The sequence below is a fragment of the Kogia breviceps genome, chromosome 13 (assembly GCF_026419965.1).
Source record: "Kogia breviceps isolate mKogBre1 chromosome 13, mKogBre1 haplotype 1, whole genome shotgun sequence".
NCBI lineage: Eukaryota > Metazoa > Chordata > Mammalia > Artiodactyla > Physeteridae > Kogia > Kogia breviceps.
The window spans coordinates 50344221-50362262 of NC_081322.1; the positions used below are offsets into that span (position 1 = coordinate 50344221).

At 35.8% G+C, this 18042-nt stretch overlaps 1 protein-coding gene across 10 annotated transcripts in view; it reads right to left on the reverse strand.

Moving 5' to 3' along the window:
* Positions 1 to 18042, reverse strand: part of FAM184A (family with sequence similarity 184 member A) — a 116233-nt gene that overhangs the window by 8781 nt on the left and 89410 nt on the right. For 6 of the 10 annotated variants that reach the window (XM_067011721.1, XM_059083863.2, XM_067011720.1 and 3 more), the window contains 4 exons: positions 12308 to 12520; positions 10113 to 10266; positions 6465 to 6592; positions 4886 to 5070 (listed from right to left, as the gene is read on the reverse strand). In XM_067011721.1, coding sequence (XP_066867822.1) covers positions 4886 to 5070; positions 6465 to 6592; positions 10113 to 10266; positions 12308 to 12520 — 680 coding nt within the window. Of the gene's footprint in view, positions 1 to 4295; positions 4443 to 4885; positions 5071 to 6464; positions 6593 to 10112; positions 10267 to 12307; positions 12521 to 18042 lie in introns of all 10 variants that reach the window. The other 4 variants (XM_059083860.2, XM_059083861.2, XM_067011719.1 and 1 more) reach the window with 1 other exon arrangement.

Consider the following 18042-nt stretch of genomic DNA (forward strand, 5'->3'; position numbering starts at 1 on the left):
GGGGAAGCACAACTTCATCCTCTTCTGATGCCGATTCACACCACCACCAGGCAGTCAACATTCTCCCTTTCAGTTGCCCCACGCAACTCTCTAAGCCAGCTGCTTCCCAAAGACTAGGTGTGAATGACTAGTGATACAGGAGACAGTTTAGTTTGTTCTCCTTTCATCTTTTTGACCACAAGGAGAAAGTCTGTTTGGTTCTGTGTATCTTGACTGGTCTTCATAGCATATATGCTTATTACACTGTTTCACAGCACTCAGGCAGGCCTCAAGCATCAGTGCTAGCCAGGATCTAATAATACTGTTGTATTTTCACCGAAGTCACATTTATATAGTTATAGCTTAACTTCTATTTAGAATAATGGATGAAATTTTTCAGTACTGATAATGGTTTTACTGCAGAGTAAAAAATTTAACAGGAAAAGCTGATTAAGTTAAAACAAGTCGATTAAAAATATTAAGAAAATAATATCATAGGTAGCCAGAAATGACCAAATTCCCAAAGGCTGTATAGGAAGGATTAAAGCCTGGGAAGCACTGCCTTGAGGGAACCACACAAGTACATACAGACTTTTACTCAAAATACAGATTCCCATTAGAAGTAATACAAAGAGAGAACAGACAGAAGTAGAACATATAAAATTACTAATTAGGGTCACTGCTGGATTCTCCCCAGGCACGCACGCCCTGATTTTTTTTGGCTCTGAGAATATATAGGTCAGTGTCTATGGCTCATGGATAACATAAACCAAAAATATGAATGCATAAAAAGCTGTATTAAAAAATTTCCCAGTTGATAGTCCTTCCATACTTTTAAAATAAATTGACAAAAAAATATCAGTAAGTTGAGATTTTAGAGCCAAACAACAGTATTATTAGTCACTAATGACTAATTTCTAAAATATGACTAAATTCTAAAATAGTCATATCTATTTTAGAATTTTAATTGTATAAGATGAAAGAACTCTATTATACTGTCTCCTACAGCCTTAAGGAAAGGAAATATAGTAATTCAGGCAGCTTAATGTCAAACTTCTCTTTCCCGTAAATTACAGGCACAGATTCAGACTTGTGACAATAGAACGACTTCATCCTTACCTCACAAGATTATGAAAATAAGCTGTATGGCAACTTAAAAATCAAATAACAACAACAAAAAACTATTAGAGTATTATAGATTTTAAAAACTCAAACAACTTTTAAGGAATAAGTAATTCGCGTGTGGTGGAGAGCTTCTTTTTAATTAGGTATTACTGACCTACTTAAAGTCCAAGTACAGAAACTCAAATGCTTCCCCCAAGAAGAAATTACTTTTGGCTGCAGTACAGTGAGAAGTTAAGGTAAAATAACCCTAAACAATAATAATCTCTGAACCAAACTACCTTTTTTGCATAATAAAGATCTGCCATGACTCCAAGTTCTGTGTATGTTTACATTTAGCTTAAACAAAGTTCTTTAAAACAGCCCATTCTCATTTGTTTCTAAAACAAAAACCACGACATATTTCTTAGATACAATGTTTTTACTAAGATACTATACCACTCAAGAAAATAAAATAATTTCTATAACATATCTGAAAACCTAAGTAGACTTTAAAACCCAGCACTAGAGAAGAGGATTTCTAGTAATAATTCCGGAAGAGACACAGAACTCTTACCACCATTTCAACGATGTTTAGAGGGTACAGTCCCTCCTTTAAACTTTTGTCCCCATTTCATTTCCCTGGAGTCCAACAAGGTTTGGGGCAGGGACAGAAGCAAGAAATGTCCAGCTGCTCCAGAGGCCCCTCAACTCCAGGCTTCAAGTGGCAGGCTGACCCATGCTCCTCCAGTCCCGCCACCATACCCACTGCCAAGAATCCACAGGGCTTTGCTGATTTTGAAGTTTTAAAGTCAGCATGCAGTTGATTAGGAACTTCAGTAGGGTACCCTTAGTTCTCTGAAACAGGCTGAGAATAGTTCAAAAGTTGTTCTCCCCAGTTCCTTAAAGTGGAATGGACCCTCCCTGCTTTCCATCTGTTTAAATCCAAACCATTCAGCAGATCCCAGCTGGCTGCATTTGAGGATATGGGCCAGAAATATCCAACTGTCTAAAACTGTGCTTTTCAATATAGAGGCCACTAGCCCATATGAGGCTATTTACATTTAAATTAATTAAAATTAAATGAAGTTAAAAATTCAGTTCCTTGGTTGCACCAGCCACTGTTCAAGTGCTCAACAGCCTTTGTGGCTAGCAGCTACTATACCGGACAGAGCAGATATAGCACATTTTTGTTATTACAGAAAAATCTACTAGACATTGCTAGCCTAAATACAGTTGTATATGTGTTTGTTTTTAACTAAATGAGTAGATACCTAAAACCAGAGGTTAATTACATAATGACAGCAGGTGAAAAAAGAAATATGATTGGTTAGCATAGACCTAGTTGAAGTAGAAAACAAATAGTAGATCTAGAAAAACAGATAAAATATTTGACTTATGAGTAACACTAATCCTTTGATTAAAAATGAATATTAAAATACTAAATTATTTTCTATCTACTGAAAGTTCATAATGCGCAAAATAAAAAACGGAATAAAGTAAAAACAAAGATATAACCCTTACTCTTTGTAACGTAACATTCCTAAGGAGACCGGACACACAGACAGGTTATTCTTTCTGTGAGCATGTTTTCTCAGAGTATGAAGAGGGGGATACCAGGATTTTAGCCTCTGCCTGATAAACAACACTGTGGTCACTGGCATTCATTGTAACTCATCTCTGCAAAATGCCTGAGATTATGAGCTTTTCGACACGGCAGGTGTGCAAGCTGTTACTGCAGCTCACAAGATTTAAAAATTACCCCCAATAACCGCAAACCCCCAGAATCACTGTGACTGGGGAAATGACCTCATGAGTCTCTCTACCATTTCAAGGGTAACTTTATGAAGTGGTAAATATTATAGGGAATCTTCAAAGATTTTATTTGTGAAATATTCATTGAGTGCCTGCTGATGTGAAAATTCTGTATGTGTCCATTAGAAAGAACACCTCACCTCGGAGGTCTCTGAAGTAAATGCCAGTGACTGGGGCTCTGTTTTCTGTTTCAGCTGAAGTGGATGTGGGCATATGTGGTACAAATTTAACAAGACTTACTGTGAGGCTTAGCTGGTTAAATGGATGAAATGCGAGATGATTTTTAGATTGGAGGAAGGTAATAGGTAGGAATGACATAGAAGTTTATTCTAGACTGTAGAGGATAACACAGGAGACTCTTAGAAGGAAACTGTGAGGGTCAGTGTGGCTGACACAAAGGTAGCAGACAGGGAATACGGGTGTGGCTGTGGGATGAGGCAGGAGACGGCACGCTGGAGCTAAGAGTTTAAGTTTTACTTTGACACTGAGAGTAATGGGATTAAATCACTATTTTGACTCTATTAAAGTATATGGAAATATTTATATTTTTTTATGAAGGCTTTTTAATTGATTGGAAGAGGAGAGACTGAAACTGAATAAACCATTGCAGCAGCTTAGAGTAAATTATTTCTAACATAAACTGGACCACAGTTTCGGCCACAGAGGTGGAGTGAATGCCAGGTGCATTAGCTATAGAAGTTTATAAGTAAGTGTGTAGGAAAGAGAGGGGCTCTCTTTTTTTAAACATAAAGCAATAATTATAACTTTGGGTTTTAATGATATTGGAGCTACTATATATGAGTACTAACTTTGTGGTGTTTTACATTTATGATTTTTTAAATCATAAAACAATCAAATGCTTGTTGTAGGAATTCAAACAATGTGTAAGTAGAGTATATAAAATAAAAAGGAAGTTTTTGCTCTTCTCCATCTCCAGTACCTCCTAATCCAGTCCACAGATGGAATCACTACCATTAAAATTTGTATTTGTTTCTTTAAGATCTTTTGATACTTTTGTAAAATATGTATTATTAGTGTACATATAGGATCATTATAACCCCATTGGCCACAATATGCTCTTTTTACTTAACACTGTATAATGGGTATCTTTTGAGTTTTCACCATGGCATGATAGTTCATGATCCTGAGGGACAGTCTTTGGACAAATATTGTCCTAGTAGAACCACAGCGGTAGCAGCTGATAAAACATAATTGTTCAACTGCCTTCTTGAATTAAAGAATATATCACATTAAAGTTACCATCTGTAAATACAGCACTTAAGTTTTCTTTTTAAAGTATCATTTAATTAGATTCAAAAAACTAGCTAATCTGAGGTTAGACACAGTGCTCCTCAGTTTATTCTCCACACATGAATTTTCTTTAATATAATGTGACTTACGACACTTGTAAAGCTGCATTTATTTCCTTGAGTAGCTCGTTAGTCTTATTAAAATCTGCCCGCATGATATTTTTCTCTCTGAGGTGGTCTGCTGTCATGACATCCAGCTCTTTTTCAAGTCTCTTGTTTAAATCTTGTTCATGCAACCTGTTTAATTTATTTTTAGTTAAGAAAACGTTATTCTGAAGTTGAGCTTTCAAAACTTTCTATATTCTAACAGATTTGAAATGGTTTTAGGTATAATATACAGAAAATTAGTGGAAACAGCCTAAAGTAAAGTACTTACTTTGCTCTAATCTTCTAGCTTGTTAAAGTTGTCTCCTTTAATGCTTTTTAAAATAACATTTTTAAAAGATTTTAGTTAATTACATACAATTTCCAAAGTTAGTGAATGTATATACATCTTTCAAAATATAAACATTTCTTCTACATTCAAATTATAACATAGTCAACAAATAAAGTAAAAAGTGGTCTTCAATATCTTACTAGAAGGCTATCTAGTCATAAAAATGGGCATGTATTGCTAAATACCATTGCAATAGTCTTTCAGGTAACACTGCAAATTCCTTCTGTGGTGACTGATGGCATACCTCATCTGTTGGTTGGATTCACTTCTTATTCTGAGAATTTCTTTTCCCTTAAATTCCAATTCTTTGGTTAGGGCTTTTATATTTTCATGAAGGTGCTGTACTTCCTTATCCAAGTCTGAGATGTGATGCTCTCTGTGCCTGACTTCGTCTTGTAGATCTGTTATTCTACACATGTGCTCCTTACTCTGAAAAATACAAATAGTTCTTTAAAAAGTTTTCTGCATATTTACTTTCTGTGTTTAAGGGAAAGAAAATGACATACTGGAATGTCAAGTGTAAATCTGACATTGCTTCGAAAGCAAACTGCTGAAATAAGGAAACCTTGAGGCCTCCTCTATTTTCATATATCAGTATATAAGAAGGGTTTATATGGATGCAGCTTAAATAGTTTCAGGGCCACAGGGGACCCAAAAGACCATATAAGCACATCTCCCTCATTTTACTGATGAAGAAACCAATACCCAAGAGATGATTTGTCCAAGGATGATCTATAATCAATGGCAGAGCTGATATTAGAATACAGGGCTCTTAAGTACTCAATAAGTTACATGGTCTTGCAGTAAAATGCTAGTGCCATCGTCCTTTAATTTAAAAAGGACCTGCATCTATGGAGGCCATCCCAATATATACACATCCCATTGCTTAGAAGACTTTGTCTGCTTCATGCTGGTCTAGCAGTTATCCTGTCTGACAGATAAGCTCCCTTCCATTTTCCTACAAGTCACTGTTTTCTGCAAATTCTGCAGGCCTAGACATTGTCAATTTCAGCAGCAGCCTAGTTGGAGAGAATATAAGTTCCCTCCATGGTTATAAGGTGGCTCATTTAAAACTTTCTAGTAATGAAGAAAAATTTGAGCTGATCATTTAACATATTTGAAGACTAACAAAGTGAAAGAAGTCATAAGTAATAAACTAATAAACAAGGAATAGCTTTCATTGTACTATGACTAGAAATCCATTCATTCAGACATACATTCAGGATCACAAACTATCTAATTAAAGAAAGTACACTTGGCTAATGAGCAAAATTTAAAAAGTGTGAATAGTAGCTGTGCTAGTGATATGGAAATATAAATTATCTTTTTTCTTCCTGAGGACCTGCTACTTCGATAGCTGTGCTATCTGATATGGCTGTTTAAATTAACTGAAATTAATTAAATAAATTAATTAAAATTATTTTAAAATTCAGGTCCTTGGTCACACTAGACATATTTGGCTTGTGACTATCATAGTGGATAGCACAGATATAGAAGAGGTCCCTCATCATGGACAGTTCTACTACACAGACACTGCTGTTTTATTGTATTTGGTTTTCACTCTTTGTATTATTTATATATCACTGTTCACTCAAGATGCAAATAAAATTCAAAATATTCAATTAAAAGGTCATAAAATAAACTGACCATTATACTAAAGTTGAATTACCTAACTCCCTTTAAAAATAAAACTCTTTAATATAGATAGTAAAAAATTACTAGTGAAAATATTAGTTATTACAAAATAATTTTCAGAAAATTGTGAACATTCAAATCTATTCACATTTATTTAAGAAGACATCACAGAACAGAATGTTCTTTACCTGTCTTCTGCTGATATCTATGCTTCTCTCTAATTCCATTTTAGCGGCTGCCAATTCTTGATGATGATTATGCCATAACAAATCAATTTCAGCTGCATGTTGATGGTTTAGTTCTGAGCGTAAAGAAGCTGGAATCCAAGGAAAAAAAGATTTAGTGTATTTTAAAAATATTAGTATTTCAGATAAAAATCATAAAAGTTAGAGTATTATTTTTAAAAATTAGGACACATATTCCCATTAAAATATCATAGGACTGTCTGTGCCTCTTAAAATACTACATACTATCATAAAATATAAATTTAGAGGTCGTCTGGCTTTGAAGAGGATAAAATTTTCAGCTGCCCAAATGGATCAAGATTTTCTAGATATGTTTTCAGTTTGCAAGTAAGGTGCTAATGGAGAGGAAATTTTTAACTCTTCTCACTCACTAGTAGAATAACACATTTTAGAGTTGAATGGTACTATAATGTATATTTAGGAGGCAACTTCTCACCCACGTAAGACTTCTTCCATGATATCCCTCAAAGATGTTAAGCACTGTCTGGTGAGTGTTCTTAGTGATTTGGAAGTCATTATTTTTATCTGAATTTGAGATTATTTCATACAATCCACACTTAATAAATGCCAGGTACTATACTATGGGAGAATAAACTATGACCCTGTTCTCATAACTGCACAGGCTAGAGGGAAGGGCATCAAGGAATTAGGTGGGATATCAGAGATGAACATTATAATGAAATAGTATTTCAGTTATAATGAAAGCAGGGTGGTGTAAGAACCCAGATTTCCTAGGAGAGGGAAACTGGGGATGCTATCAACAAAGGAATTGTCACGGTAACACAGTCTAAAAGACTGAGCTGGGGTTCTCCAAGTGGAGAAAGATAAAAGTATTCAGGAAGAAGGAGTAACATATGCAAAAGCAGAAAGAACCCGCTCTGTCAGACAAGCTATAAGAAGTTTGGTATGGCAGGCGCCCACAGAGCAAGTGGTCGTATTGGAAAGAAAATGGAGCCCAGCCTGAGGAAGTTTTAGTACAAAATGATTTTCACTCCATGTTTAGATTCATGGTCCTCAAACTAAGATGTGGGTGGCAGTGTGCCTGAGGGACTTTTAGAGTACACATGATCATCGTCCAAAACATGAATTTTACATGAAGATTTTTGGAAAAGCCACTGTTTGTAATGTTAACACTGAATATATGAGTAAAATACAAGTTACAAATTTCAAAGCTAAAACATGAGACTTCAAAGAAATGCTGTGCTTGTAGGAAGTCAATTTAGGCTCCTCCCGAGACCCTCATGAAGGGCATAAGTTCAGTTTCCCCTGGTGTTAATGGCTGCTTCAGTGGAAAAACTGACAGAACCTGGGGAAGGATATGAGGAATCACTGAAGGATTTAAAGTGGGGAAGTCACATGGTGAGATTCGAGTCTTGCAAAAATTAACCCAACTGGAGTTTGGAGAATGGACTGTGGGAAGGAAGATCAGCAAGAAGGTTGCGGTAATAATCCAGGTGAGAAATGATACGACCGTGAATTAAGGGTGGCGAAAGGATGAAAGAAGAGGAAACAGATACAGAGAATATTTAAGAGGAGGAAATAACATGATGTGCAAGTGAAAGAAAAAAGGCTGAATGCATCTCCCAGATTCATGGTTTTGGCAACTCAGTAAACAGTGATATCATAAATTCAACTGGGAGGTATGGGAATGCAAATATATTTTAGACCTGAGGGAGATGGTGAGCTAATATTTTAAAACAGAGTGTGAGTTAGAATATCTAACAGTCTAATAAGCAGTAAAAAATATAAATCTAATTCACAAGGAAAGCAGATTGGTCTAGAAATACATATTTGGAGTCACAAGCACAACAGATGGCCATTGAAGCCACAGATAATGTGTGTAAAAACAGAAACAATACAATTGGAAAAGAAGATACACAAATGGCAAATGAGCACATGGAAGAATGTTCAACACCATTAGCCATTAGGGAAATGCAAAGTAAAATTCACAATGAGATATCACTACATTCCTACCAGAATGGCTAAAATAACAAAATAATGACAACATCAAATGCTGGTGAGGATGTGAAGAAACTGGATCATTCATACATTGCTGGTGGGGATGTAAAATGGTATAATCACTCTGGAAAACAGTGGCAGTTTCTTAAAAAACTAAACATACAATTATCATATGACCCAGCAACTCAACTCCTGGGCATTTATCCCAAAGAAATAAAAACTTAAATTTGCACACAACTGAAAACACACAGATGTCCTTCAGTGGGTAAAGGACAACAAATATGGTAGGTCAATACCATGGAGAACTACTTAGCAATAAAAAGGGACAAACTATTGATACATACAACAACCTGCATGAATCTCCAGAGAATTATGCTGAGTGAAAAAAGCCAATCTCAAAAGGCTACATACCGTACAATTCCGTTTACGACATTCTTAAAATGACAACATTATAGAAATGGAGACGAGATTAATGGTGGGGGGAGGGAGTGAAGTACATGTGGCTATAAACGGGCAGCAAGGATACCATGGTGATGGGAATGTTCTGTGTCTTGACAGTATCAATGTCAACATCCTGGCTGTGACATGCACTTTAGTTTTGAAAATGTTACCATTGAAGGAAACTGGGTAAAAGGTTCAGAGGATCTCTCTCTGCTATTTCTTATAATCTCATGTGCATCTACAATTATCTCAAAATAAAAAGTTTAAGAAACCACAAAAAGTCTTTCGTATACAAAGACAAATGTATTTAAATCATGTTTCAGTGGATACAAGTTCCAACACTTCGCCCATTTTTACCTCTCCTTGGGAAGAGGAGAGAGCTATAACGACTTGGCCTAGAACTCCCAGCAATAGGAGAGATGATGAATTGGGTCAATTGGTTTTCCATTTGACGCCCCAAATATTCAGAACACTTTGGTCTTCTTTGTTCTCAATTCTTACTTGGAAAAGAGTGTGCCACTGAGGTGTGACAAAAGACGTCAAAAACATTAGGGGAATTTGGAAAAAACACAAACAGAAGGAAAATGAGATGACAGGAATAAAAAGTCACTGAATGACACTACAGAACAAACAAAAAATCCTTTAAATACATATTCAGTTTTTCTCCCAAACTCAATTGATCTCCTATAAAAACTATAGTGATTTTAATACCTCAAAGATAAAAGTCCTATTTAATAAAAAATCTGGAAAATATCCAAACAAAAGTCAGACCTAGACATGACTTTTCTCACTAAAACAAAATCCTTAAGTGGAAAAAAACCCAATATGATGATCTAGTCTAAAGACATGTGGCTCCATCCCTATCTATTCCTTTCAGTCACTGGATAGTGGGAAGCCTGAATGTTCTGACTCCGTTTAGTCCCTTAATGACCAATGGAAGCACCATTAGGTGTTGCTTACACAGCCAGAGTACGGAGAACGTTGAGGGGACCTCACTTTACTGTTTGTGTTCTACCCAATCCACTCTGCCATACTTGCTCCTTCATCCAGTAACTTCAAATAAAGTATGAACACTTAGATATTCATTTGATGTTGCAAAAATTAAGAATAAAACTTTGTGACTTCTTGTTGAATTTTAAGTTAGAAGGATGTAAAAATAAATATGACAGGATTATAATCTTTTCAAAATACCAAGCATAGCCTTTCCTTCATCTTCTAATTCAAACCGAAGCGTCTGAAGTTCCTGTTCCATTTCTATCCGGAAGCCCTCCATTGACTCTCTGTGTGCATCTTTCAAAGATTGAAGCTCTGCAGAATGTTTCTGTTGTAAATGATTTTCAAGAGCCTAGAATAAGAGACACATATTCAAATTATTATGCTAGAATATAGGAAAGGAAATGGAAACAAAATAGAAAAATTACTAAAACTCAGTTATTATTCAAGGAAAACAAGTCTTTTTAATTCATTTTTAAGAAAATTAGATATAAGACGATCATCATTAGAAAATAAATTAGTAGGTTCACTTCAGTAGAATAATCATCGTGAAATCAGGCTGAGTCAATATATAGTGTTTGAATTGGGATATAGAGCCTTTACCTAAGGCAGTTTTCAAATAAAGCTGTTTTCTGAAGCTGCTAAGGGACATAAACCACCTAAAATTAATGAATAATTCCTCTGTGTGCACAGACTTAGACTTAGGAAAGAGGTGGGGGAGGGCAGATCAGAAAAGATCTCCTTCTGATCAGGAAAAGAGAGATGAGAGCTTTTCCTACTCCAACCTTAACAAAATTTTTGTAGCTATTTTCTGTAGTCATTCTTTGCTTCTGCATTTGTGAACAGAAGCAAAAGCTGAGAGGAGGTAGCTGGAAAAGTGAACTAAAGCCCTTCATGTGATTAGTTTTAAATGTCTAGCCTGAGAGAACAGACTACATGTGGCCAAGACAAAGAGAAGATATATGGCCACAAGAGAAAAAAAAACAGAGCTCACGGTACTTCAAGTTTAGAGTGAACTGTAGCACTCAGCCAGGAAGGGTTTTCCTTACTATAATCTATAACATGAAAGGTTTCTGAGAAAGATACCACATTATAACTAGGGCTGTGTTTCTTCAATCACTACTCTAAAATGCTACTTTAAAAAATTATTATTTGACTACTTATGTTCTTTCTGAAACATACAGCATAGTTCCTTTGGATACAGGTAAAATAAAGGACTTCTCGTTTAGACAACGTGACTTAGGTAAGCTTGGCTACCTAATGACAGACAATAAAACTGCCAGTTACGATTTCTTCTGAAAAATGATTACAGTTTTGAAAGGATTGAATGTGTAAAATTAAAGCACTGATATGAAAGCTTACAGGTTATCACAGTTCACAAATGGAATCCAATGAATAGATTATTTAGTATTGCGAACAGGTTGAATTTTTAACCAAAGGAACTTCCTTGATTTTCTGGACAAGATCAATAGACTACAACTTATTGTATAGGCAAATGAGTTGTTTTTAAAAGAATATGAATTTTTGTTTTAACAATCTTTAAATAACACACCATTTCTTAAAATAGTATCTGTACCCAAATAAAGGATTAAAAATGTGTATCTGTAATAACTATACATGGTGAAAATTACTGTTAGTAACACTTTTTCTATCAAATCTTTATCTTTATCCATAAGGTCCCTAGAAGAACTTGAAAAATACAGTGTTAAGAAGTGAACTAAACCAAAATTAATCACACTTAAGGCTATGTCAAACTAACATTTTAACACAGAACTAAATAATGGATATGGGGCGATTCTGGCACATAATTAAACAAATAATGTATCTGTTTAAGTCTTTTTTTAGTGATTTATTTGTATCACTACTTTTCATATAGCTGTTAGGGCTGTATATAGGGAACTATATACTATTTTTAAATGTCTCCCATTTTGATTCATTGTGAATTCTGTACATAAGAAAAAGTATGAGGGACAAAAATGTGAGATTAAAAAATATAAATTCCTTGGGTACATGTGTCTTTTGTAGATCCAGACTGAAAGAGAAAAATTAAAAATTTGATGAAAGACTATTATTGTAAGTTCAAGATAGTATTAAGTGATTACAGTGGTTACAACTAAATTTATTTAATCACTGCTAACATGACAAGCCAGATGGAATATTAGTTTCATCATGAACTTGGCAATATCATGGGAAACAGAAATAAAATTTGTCTGCTATAGTGTATAATTAGTGTCTATTTAATTACTGTGACCCCCTACAAGAAGTCATAGCCTAGAAAACACAAATAAAGCAATATATAATTTTTTGGAGCAAAAAATGAACTCTTTAAAATTAGAAGGCTAACAATTATTAGGCTGTTGATTACATTTGAACATATGTCACTTTAAACTTACTCTTTGTTCCTTTTCCTTTTCTTCTTCCATAGTTTGAAATGCAAGGACATGTGCTTCTTGTAAAGATTTATGTCTTTGTTGATGCTGTTCCTCTAATTCTTCAAGCTCTTGTGTAAGTCGCTGTCGTTCTTGTGTAAACTGGGCTTGCAGTTGCTGCAAAGAGGTCTGAGACTGGGAAAGCTGCATCTCCAGATTGTGTTTCAGCAAGGAAATCTATGCCACAGAATGGTACACAAAGAAGAGTAAATACAAGGCGTGTTTCACATATTGCCTATCTAAGGAAAAAAGCATTTCAAAGATACTAACAAAAGCAAAATAATTGCCTTAACAAAGTGTCCACTTAAAATGTTTTATAATATATCATAGATATCTAATCTTTAGGTATTGCCACTTTTATTCTGTTTTCAGTAATTATCCTAAAAATAGACTGTTTTAGTGGTATTACGCTTATAGACGCTCTAAAGAACACTGCAGCCCATATTTAAAAATACAACAGGGCTTCCCTGGTGGCGCAGTGGTTGAGAGTCCGCCTGCCGATGCAGGGGACACGGGTTCGTGCCCCGGTCCGGGAAGATCCCGCATGCCGCGGAGCGGCTGGGCCCGTGAGCCATGGCCGCTGAGCCTGCGCGTCCGGAGCCTGTGCTCCGCAACGGGAGAGGCCTCAACAGTGAGAGGCCCGCGTACCACACACACACAAAAAAACCCACAAATACCTATGCTGCACTGCAACAAAAATTCATGATGTGAAATAAAAACAGATAGCTAATGTATTTACTAGGTTATGGTAACTTTACAGAATCACACCATCTAGTGTGAGAAGTTAAACTGCTTATTCTTGAGGCAGCAAAGTTGAGTTAAGACCGTGGGCTCTGAGCTAAAATTGTAGCTCTGCCACTTGTCACTGTCAACGCCTCCCCAGGCTGTGTCAGAGGGGAGAGTGTTACTACACAGAGTTCACTCAGAATGGCCCCTGCAACGTAGTAAGTGCTCAAGGAAAACTAGCTAAGATTATTTGAGGATTAAAAAACTACTCTTGAAAAGATTTATTAGTTTATAATTTAGAATTCTTATGTAAAAACAAGGTTTTTAGTTTTGAATTTTGATTTAATTCAAAGGATTTCAAACTTTCAAGCTTTTTAAAAATCACAAACCCCTCACAATCCTCCAGTTACAGCTTTCTAATAATGACAGGTGCTTTTCATTCACTATGGAAAACTGATTTGTCCCTCCTTTTGAAAACAGACAAATCACCCTTAATATGTCCACTTTGCTTCTATGTGTTTTAAAATACTTAAATTTAAGTCCATTTTAAAGACTAAAAGCACAAAATACATGCATCTGTATGTGTGTGTGTGTGTGTGTGTGTGTGTGTTCATTTACACATTTGTTGAAACCAAATTTTTATTTCTTTCTCTTCTCATATACAGGAAACTATAAACTTGAAACTAGATAACTCAATCATATTCTAGATGTCTGAGGCTAAGGGGAACTTAAGAGAACCAGATAAAAAGTTGTCAGATGTGTTCCATTAAATAACTTAAGATGCTGTGTTTACACACAAGTAAAACCGTTTCTGTGGTGAAGAAAGCTAATGGAAAGAGAGAACTTTAAAGTGAGTTTTTGTAAATGAGAAAAGACTTTCTTTCAATTGATGGAAGGCAGATATAGTCTGCCTCACATGTCTCATCAAGGAAGGGTACCTGGGAAAGAAAGAGAAAGGGTGGAGAATCACCAGAGATGCAAAATAAGAAAAGAAAGAAGGAACAGGAAGACAGGAGAGGTCAGAGGTCAGCGGCTGGAAACAGTCACAGACTGTAGTGAGCTTCGGGTGGATAACAGCTAGCTGTCTGGAAGGGATTTGAGCAAAGTTATACATCAGGATTAGTTGTAAAGGTTAGCACGTGCCTTTGTGGAAAGGGTCAAGCACCGGTGAGAAATGATACAACTGACATATGTTCAATCTGTTTTCGTATTTCCAAAGAAGTAAGTTTACCTACTGAAAGTTATATGAATTCTACTTATTAATCTCTACATAAGCCTAAGATTTCAGAGGTTATTTCATATGTTTGGAGTCATGGTGAACTGCAACACTCTGACCCCAGGCAATGCAACTCCCTACACCTCTAAATGGCAGTGGCACTCATGATTTACAGCTCAAATAAACCCTGCAAGTGTGAAAACTGGAGGAGAAAGTCACAGCAACAGCTAAGCCTTATGTGTGGAGAAGGAGGACCAAAACAAATTATACTATGTGATTTCTTACCATTTTATGCAAAGAAAATCAGGACGAAATGAATATTAAACACAACCCAGAAAGAAAAAACAAATCATAAAAGGGTAAAAGGCAATAAAAATGTTTGTGAACCCTGATGTGTAAAGTGACAGAGCCATTTTCTTCCCAGCTAGATGGTTCTTGAAATAGAGAAGGCACCTAGCCACTCTCTTCCCAAGCCCAACCCTAGTCCCAGACCCAGCACAGGGACCCACATGACTACCTTGTCTCTGGTGACAACTTGTTAGAACACATATGAGAACATTAGGAAAAGACTACTGTTACATGTAGAATAATGACTCATATTGTCAAAGCTCTTGTCTGGCCACTGGCCACATGAGGACTAATCTACCCAGTGAATGAACTGCTCACCAAGCCATCTGGCCTGGTGCGCATCTGTGTCCACTCAAAGAAAACATGCATGATTTTCTGATTTGTACACAGGCACTATATGGGCTATCAGCGGCCCTGGATTCTGTCCTCCAATGAAGTGTGCATTCAGGTTAATAAGAAGCCAATCAGTTCACAGCAGGATAGCTTATTTTCTGAAATACCTACTTCAAAAGTTCACTGTGTCAAAAAGAGCTCCCACATGTTAATTTGACTCACACTTGAACCATTTAAGGATGAAATTTATCAAGAATTATAACATATAATGAAGTACCACAGTAATATAAGTTATACATTTAAAATCTAAGCAACTTTCAAACCTCTCAAGCTTAAATAAAATATACTTAAATATTTTATATCATAATATACTTTACCTTGAAAGAACTCCAAAGTAATATTTTTCACTTTAGGATATATGGTTAATCTTTATTATCTATACTCAAGAAAACAAAGTATATGCAAAAAGACATTATCATGCAATTTAGTGTTCAAGTATAGTTTATATATTTTATATTCTTAATTTTGAAAGCACACCAAAATAATATTCAGGCTATCTAAAAATCTTTGGATTCATGCTCAAGACAGTAACATGAATTATAAGCAGGAAGCCTTTATCATGCAATGCAGCATCAAAGCTTACTTATTTTGTTCTTTTTACAAATTAATAAATTAGTAGATTGCATCACATTGTCAGCCTTTATTCAGCATGAAAATTACATGGCACTTCAAAGACAGAAATGAGCAAAGCAACGTAAAATGAACTAATGTTTTATAGCTATAACTTAGTTATTTGGGGTCCCCAGGGCACACCTCAAGAGACCAGTGCTTAATGTCCAAAGTAGCTGGAACAGAGACCCATGGGGCTGCTGACTGGGACAGACATTCCCTATGTCTTACACAAAGAAACACTACTTCATTTGCGAAACCATGAGGGAGGGTGTCCAGACCTGCAGGTGTTGCTATGTGATGGAGTGGCTTTTCAAACACGCAAGTCTATGTAGCTCCCTTCAAGATGAGTATACTCATGGATTTGCTCAATGATGGTCAATGATTTCTCCATTAGGGAGGCCAACAAGTTTGGTTTTAGAGGTTTGTTCTTCCTTGCACGGTGACATTTCTAGGGTACACAATCCATGACATGAAGGCATGCCCCATTCTTTTCAATGACTACATATAATGCGAATGGCAGGCACTGTTTCTTGCCTCCCCAAATGCCCATCTCCCCCTTTTCCTTTCTTCCCAGTTAGCTGAACTCTTGAGTTTGTTCACGGACTGAATGGAAATCCCTATCTTCAAGATGGTATGCCCCTCTCCCAGCACCAAGGAGTGAATTATGACTGGGATAAGAAAGTCATGTAATCTAACTCTAAGGTCATATCACCCTGTTTTAGTTAATAAGCTAAAAGGAAGTATGTGGGGAATTTAGGGGGAGGGGAAAGACTTTATTTCCGGATAAAAGTAAAAGATGCTTAAGGAGAGTCTCTTGCATTAGCACAGTTGTTCAAGAACATGACAGCTGGAGCTGTAGCAGCAATGTTGCAACTATGACATGACAAACTTGAGGTCCAAAAGTTAACTCATTGAGCATGGCAAAGCAGAAGTACAGAAAGTACCTGAGCACTTAATTATCTTGACAGCTTGAGCCACTGTCACCTGGGTATTCTGCTGCTTATAGCCAAATGTATCCTAACAGACATCATTCCAAAGTATAAATACACTATAATTACTTTAATTCTTACTGATGGAAATTCAGATCATCTCACCTGGTTTTGCTATTATAAACACTGCACCAACCCCCCCACACAAAAAAACAAATGGTCTAAATGCACACACACATGAGTCTATCAGAAGGCTGTACATATCTCTCTTTTTTAAGTTTCATAGATGACTTTAATGCACAGTCACAGTTGAGAACCACTGCCCCAGAATTCATAAAACGAAAGACTCTGGCTGGTTCTTTAATGATACTCTTAAAGCAATGTGTAGAGAAGTCTTTGAAGCCCTGGCCTTTTACTTGTCCTCTGCTCTCCATTCATTTTATGAGATCAAGGAGGAAAACAAAATATTTTCCTCAAGTAGTATTACCTATGGCTTTTTCTTCCTGTAGTTTTGATCAATTTATCAAGATATTGGTGAACTGTTTATCTTGTGCTTCTGTGTGTTTTTGAAGAAGGCTGTTCTATAAATCATGATTTTTCAAAAATGATTTGCTTTTTAGGGTAGAGGTTTTGCGTGAGAGGGTTCATTCATTTTTGTGAAAACAAGAAAATTAGTAAGAAAAAGCAATTTGAAAAATAGGATGTATAAATATAATTTTGTTTTTCAATAAGTTATAGGTAATGGAGTTGTGTTGAGTCAGAACACATTAATTTTGACAAGAAAGGCCAACACAAATTACTAAAAAGTCTAAACCACATGATATTAATATTCAGTGCAATACTTTCAAATATATGAAGCAACATTAAAAACTGCTACCACAGGCTTAGTAGAGGACAGTAAGGATAATTTACTACTGTGTCAACAACTTACATAAATGCTTATGTAAAATGTTTGAAGGTGTCTGAATATTTCAATTCTTTCTATGCTTTTTCCTTTTTTAACCTCTAATTTGCTATTTTTGGAGAGTCTAGCTAAGAAAAGTAAACTTAAGCTTCTGAAATTATGACCATCCTGAAAAATTCTGAATTGTTCATAATTTTTTTGGTGTTTTCTAAGACCTATAAACTGAGTTTATTGATTAAGAACCACAATAATGCCTAATTAATGTCCTTAAGATATTTCTGGAATATGTTTCTAATCATCCTCTCATTCTTAGTTGAAGAAAATTATAAAACTTTTATAAAGAACAGAGGAATCAACAATCACTTGTTTTTTTAGAACAAGACAGCATATAGTGGGAAACTTCTTGCATGGAAGGCTGGCTGAAGACAGTGTGTGGAGCAGGTGGGTAGATCTCACCCTGCTGAATGACACTGACAAGGTCACATCTTGTTTGGTTGATGACTGAGTGATGAGTTCATCCTCAATGACTACGATGTTACAAAAGAGAATTAATGAATGGGGATTTCAATGT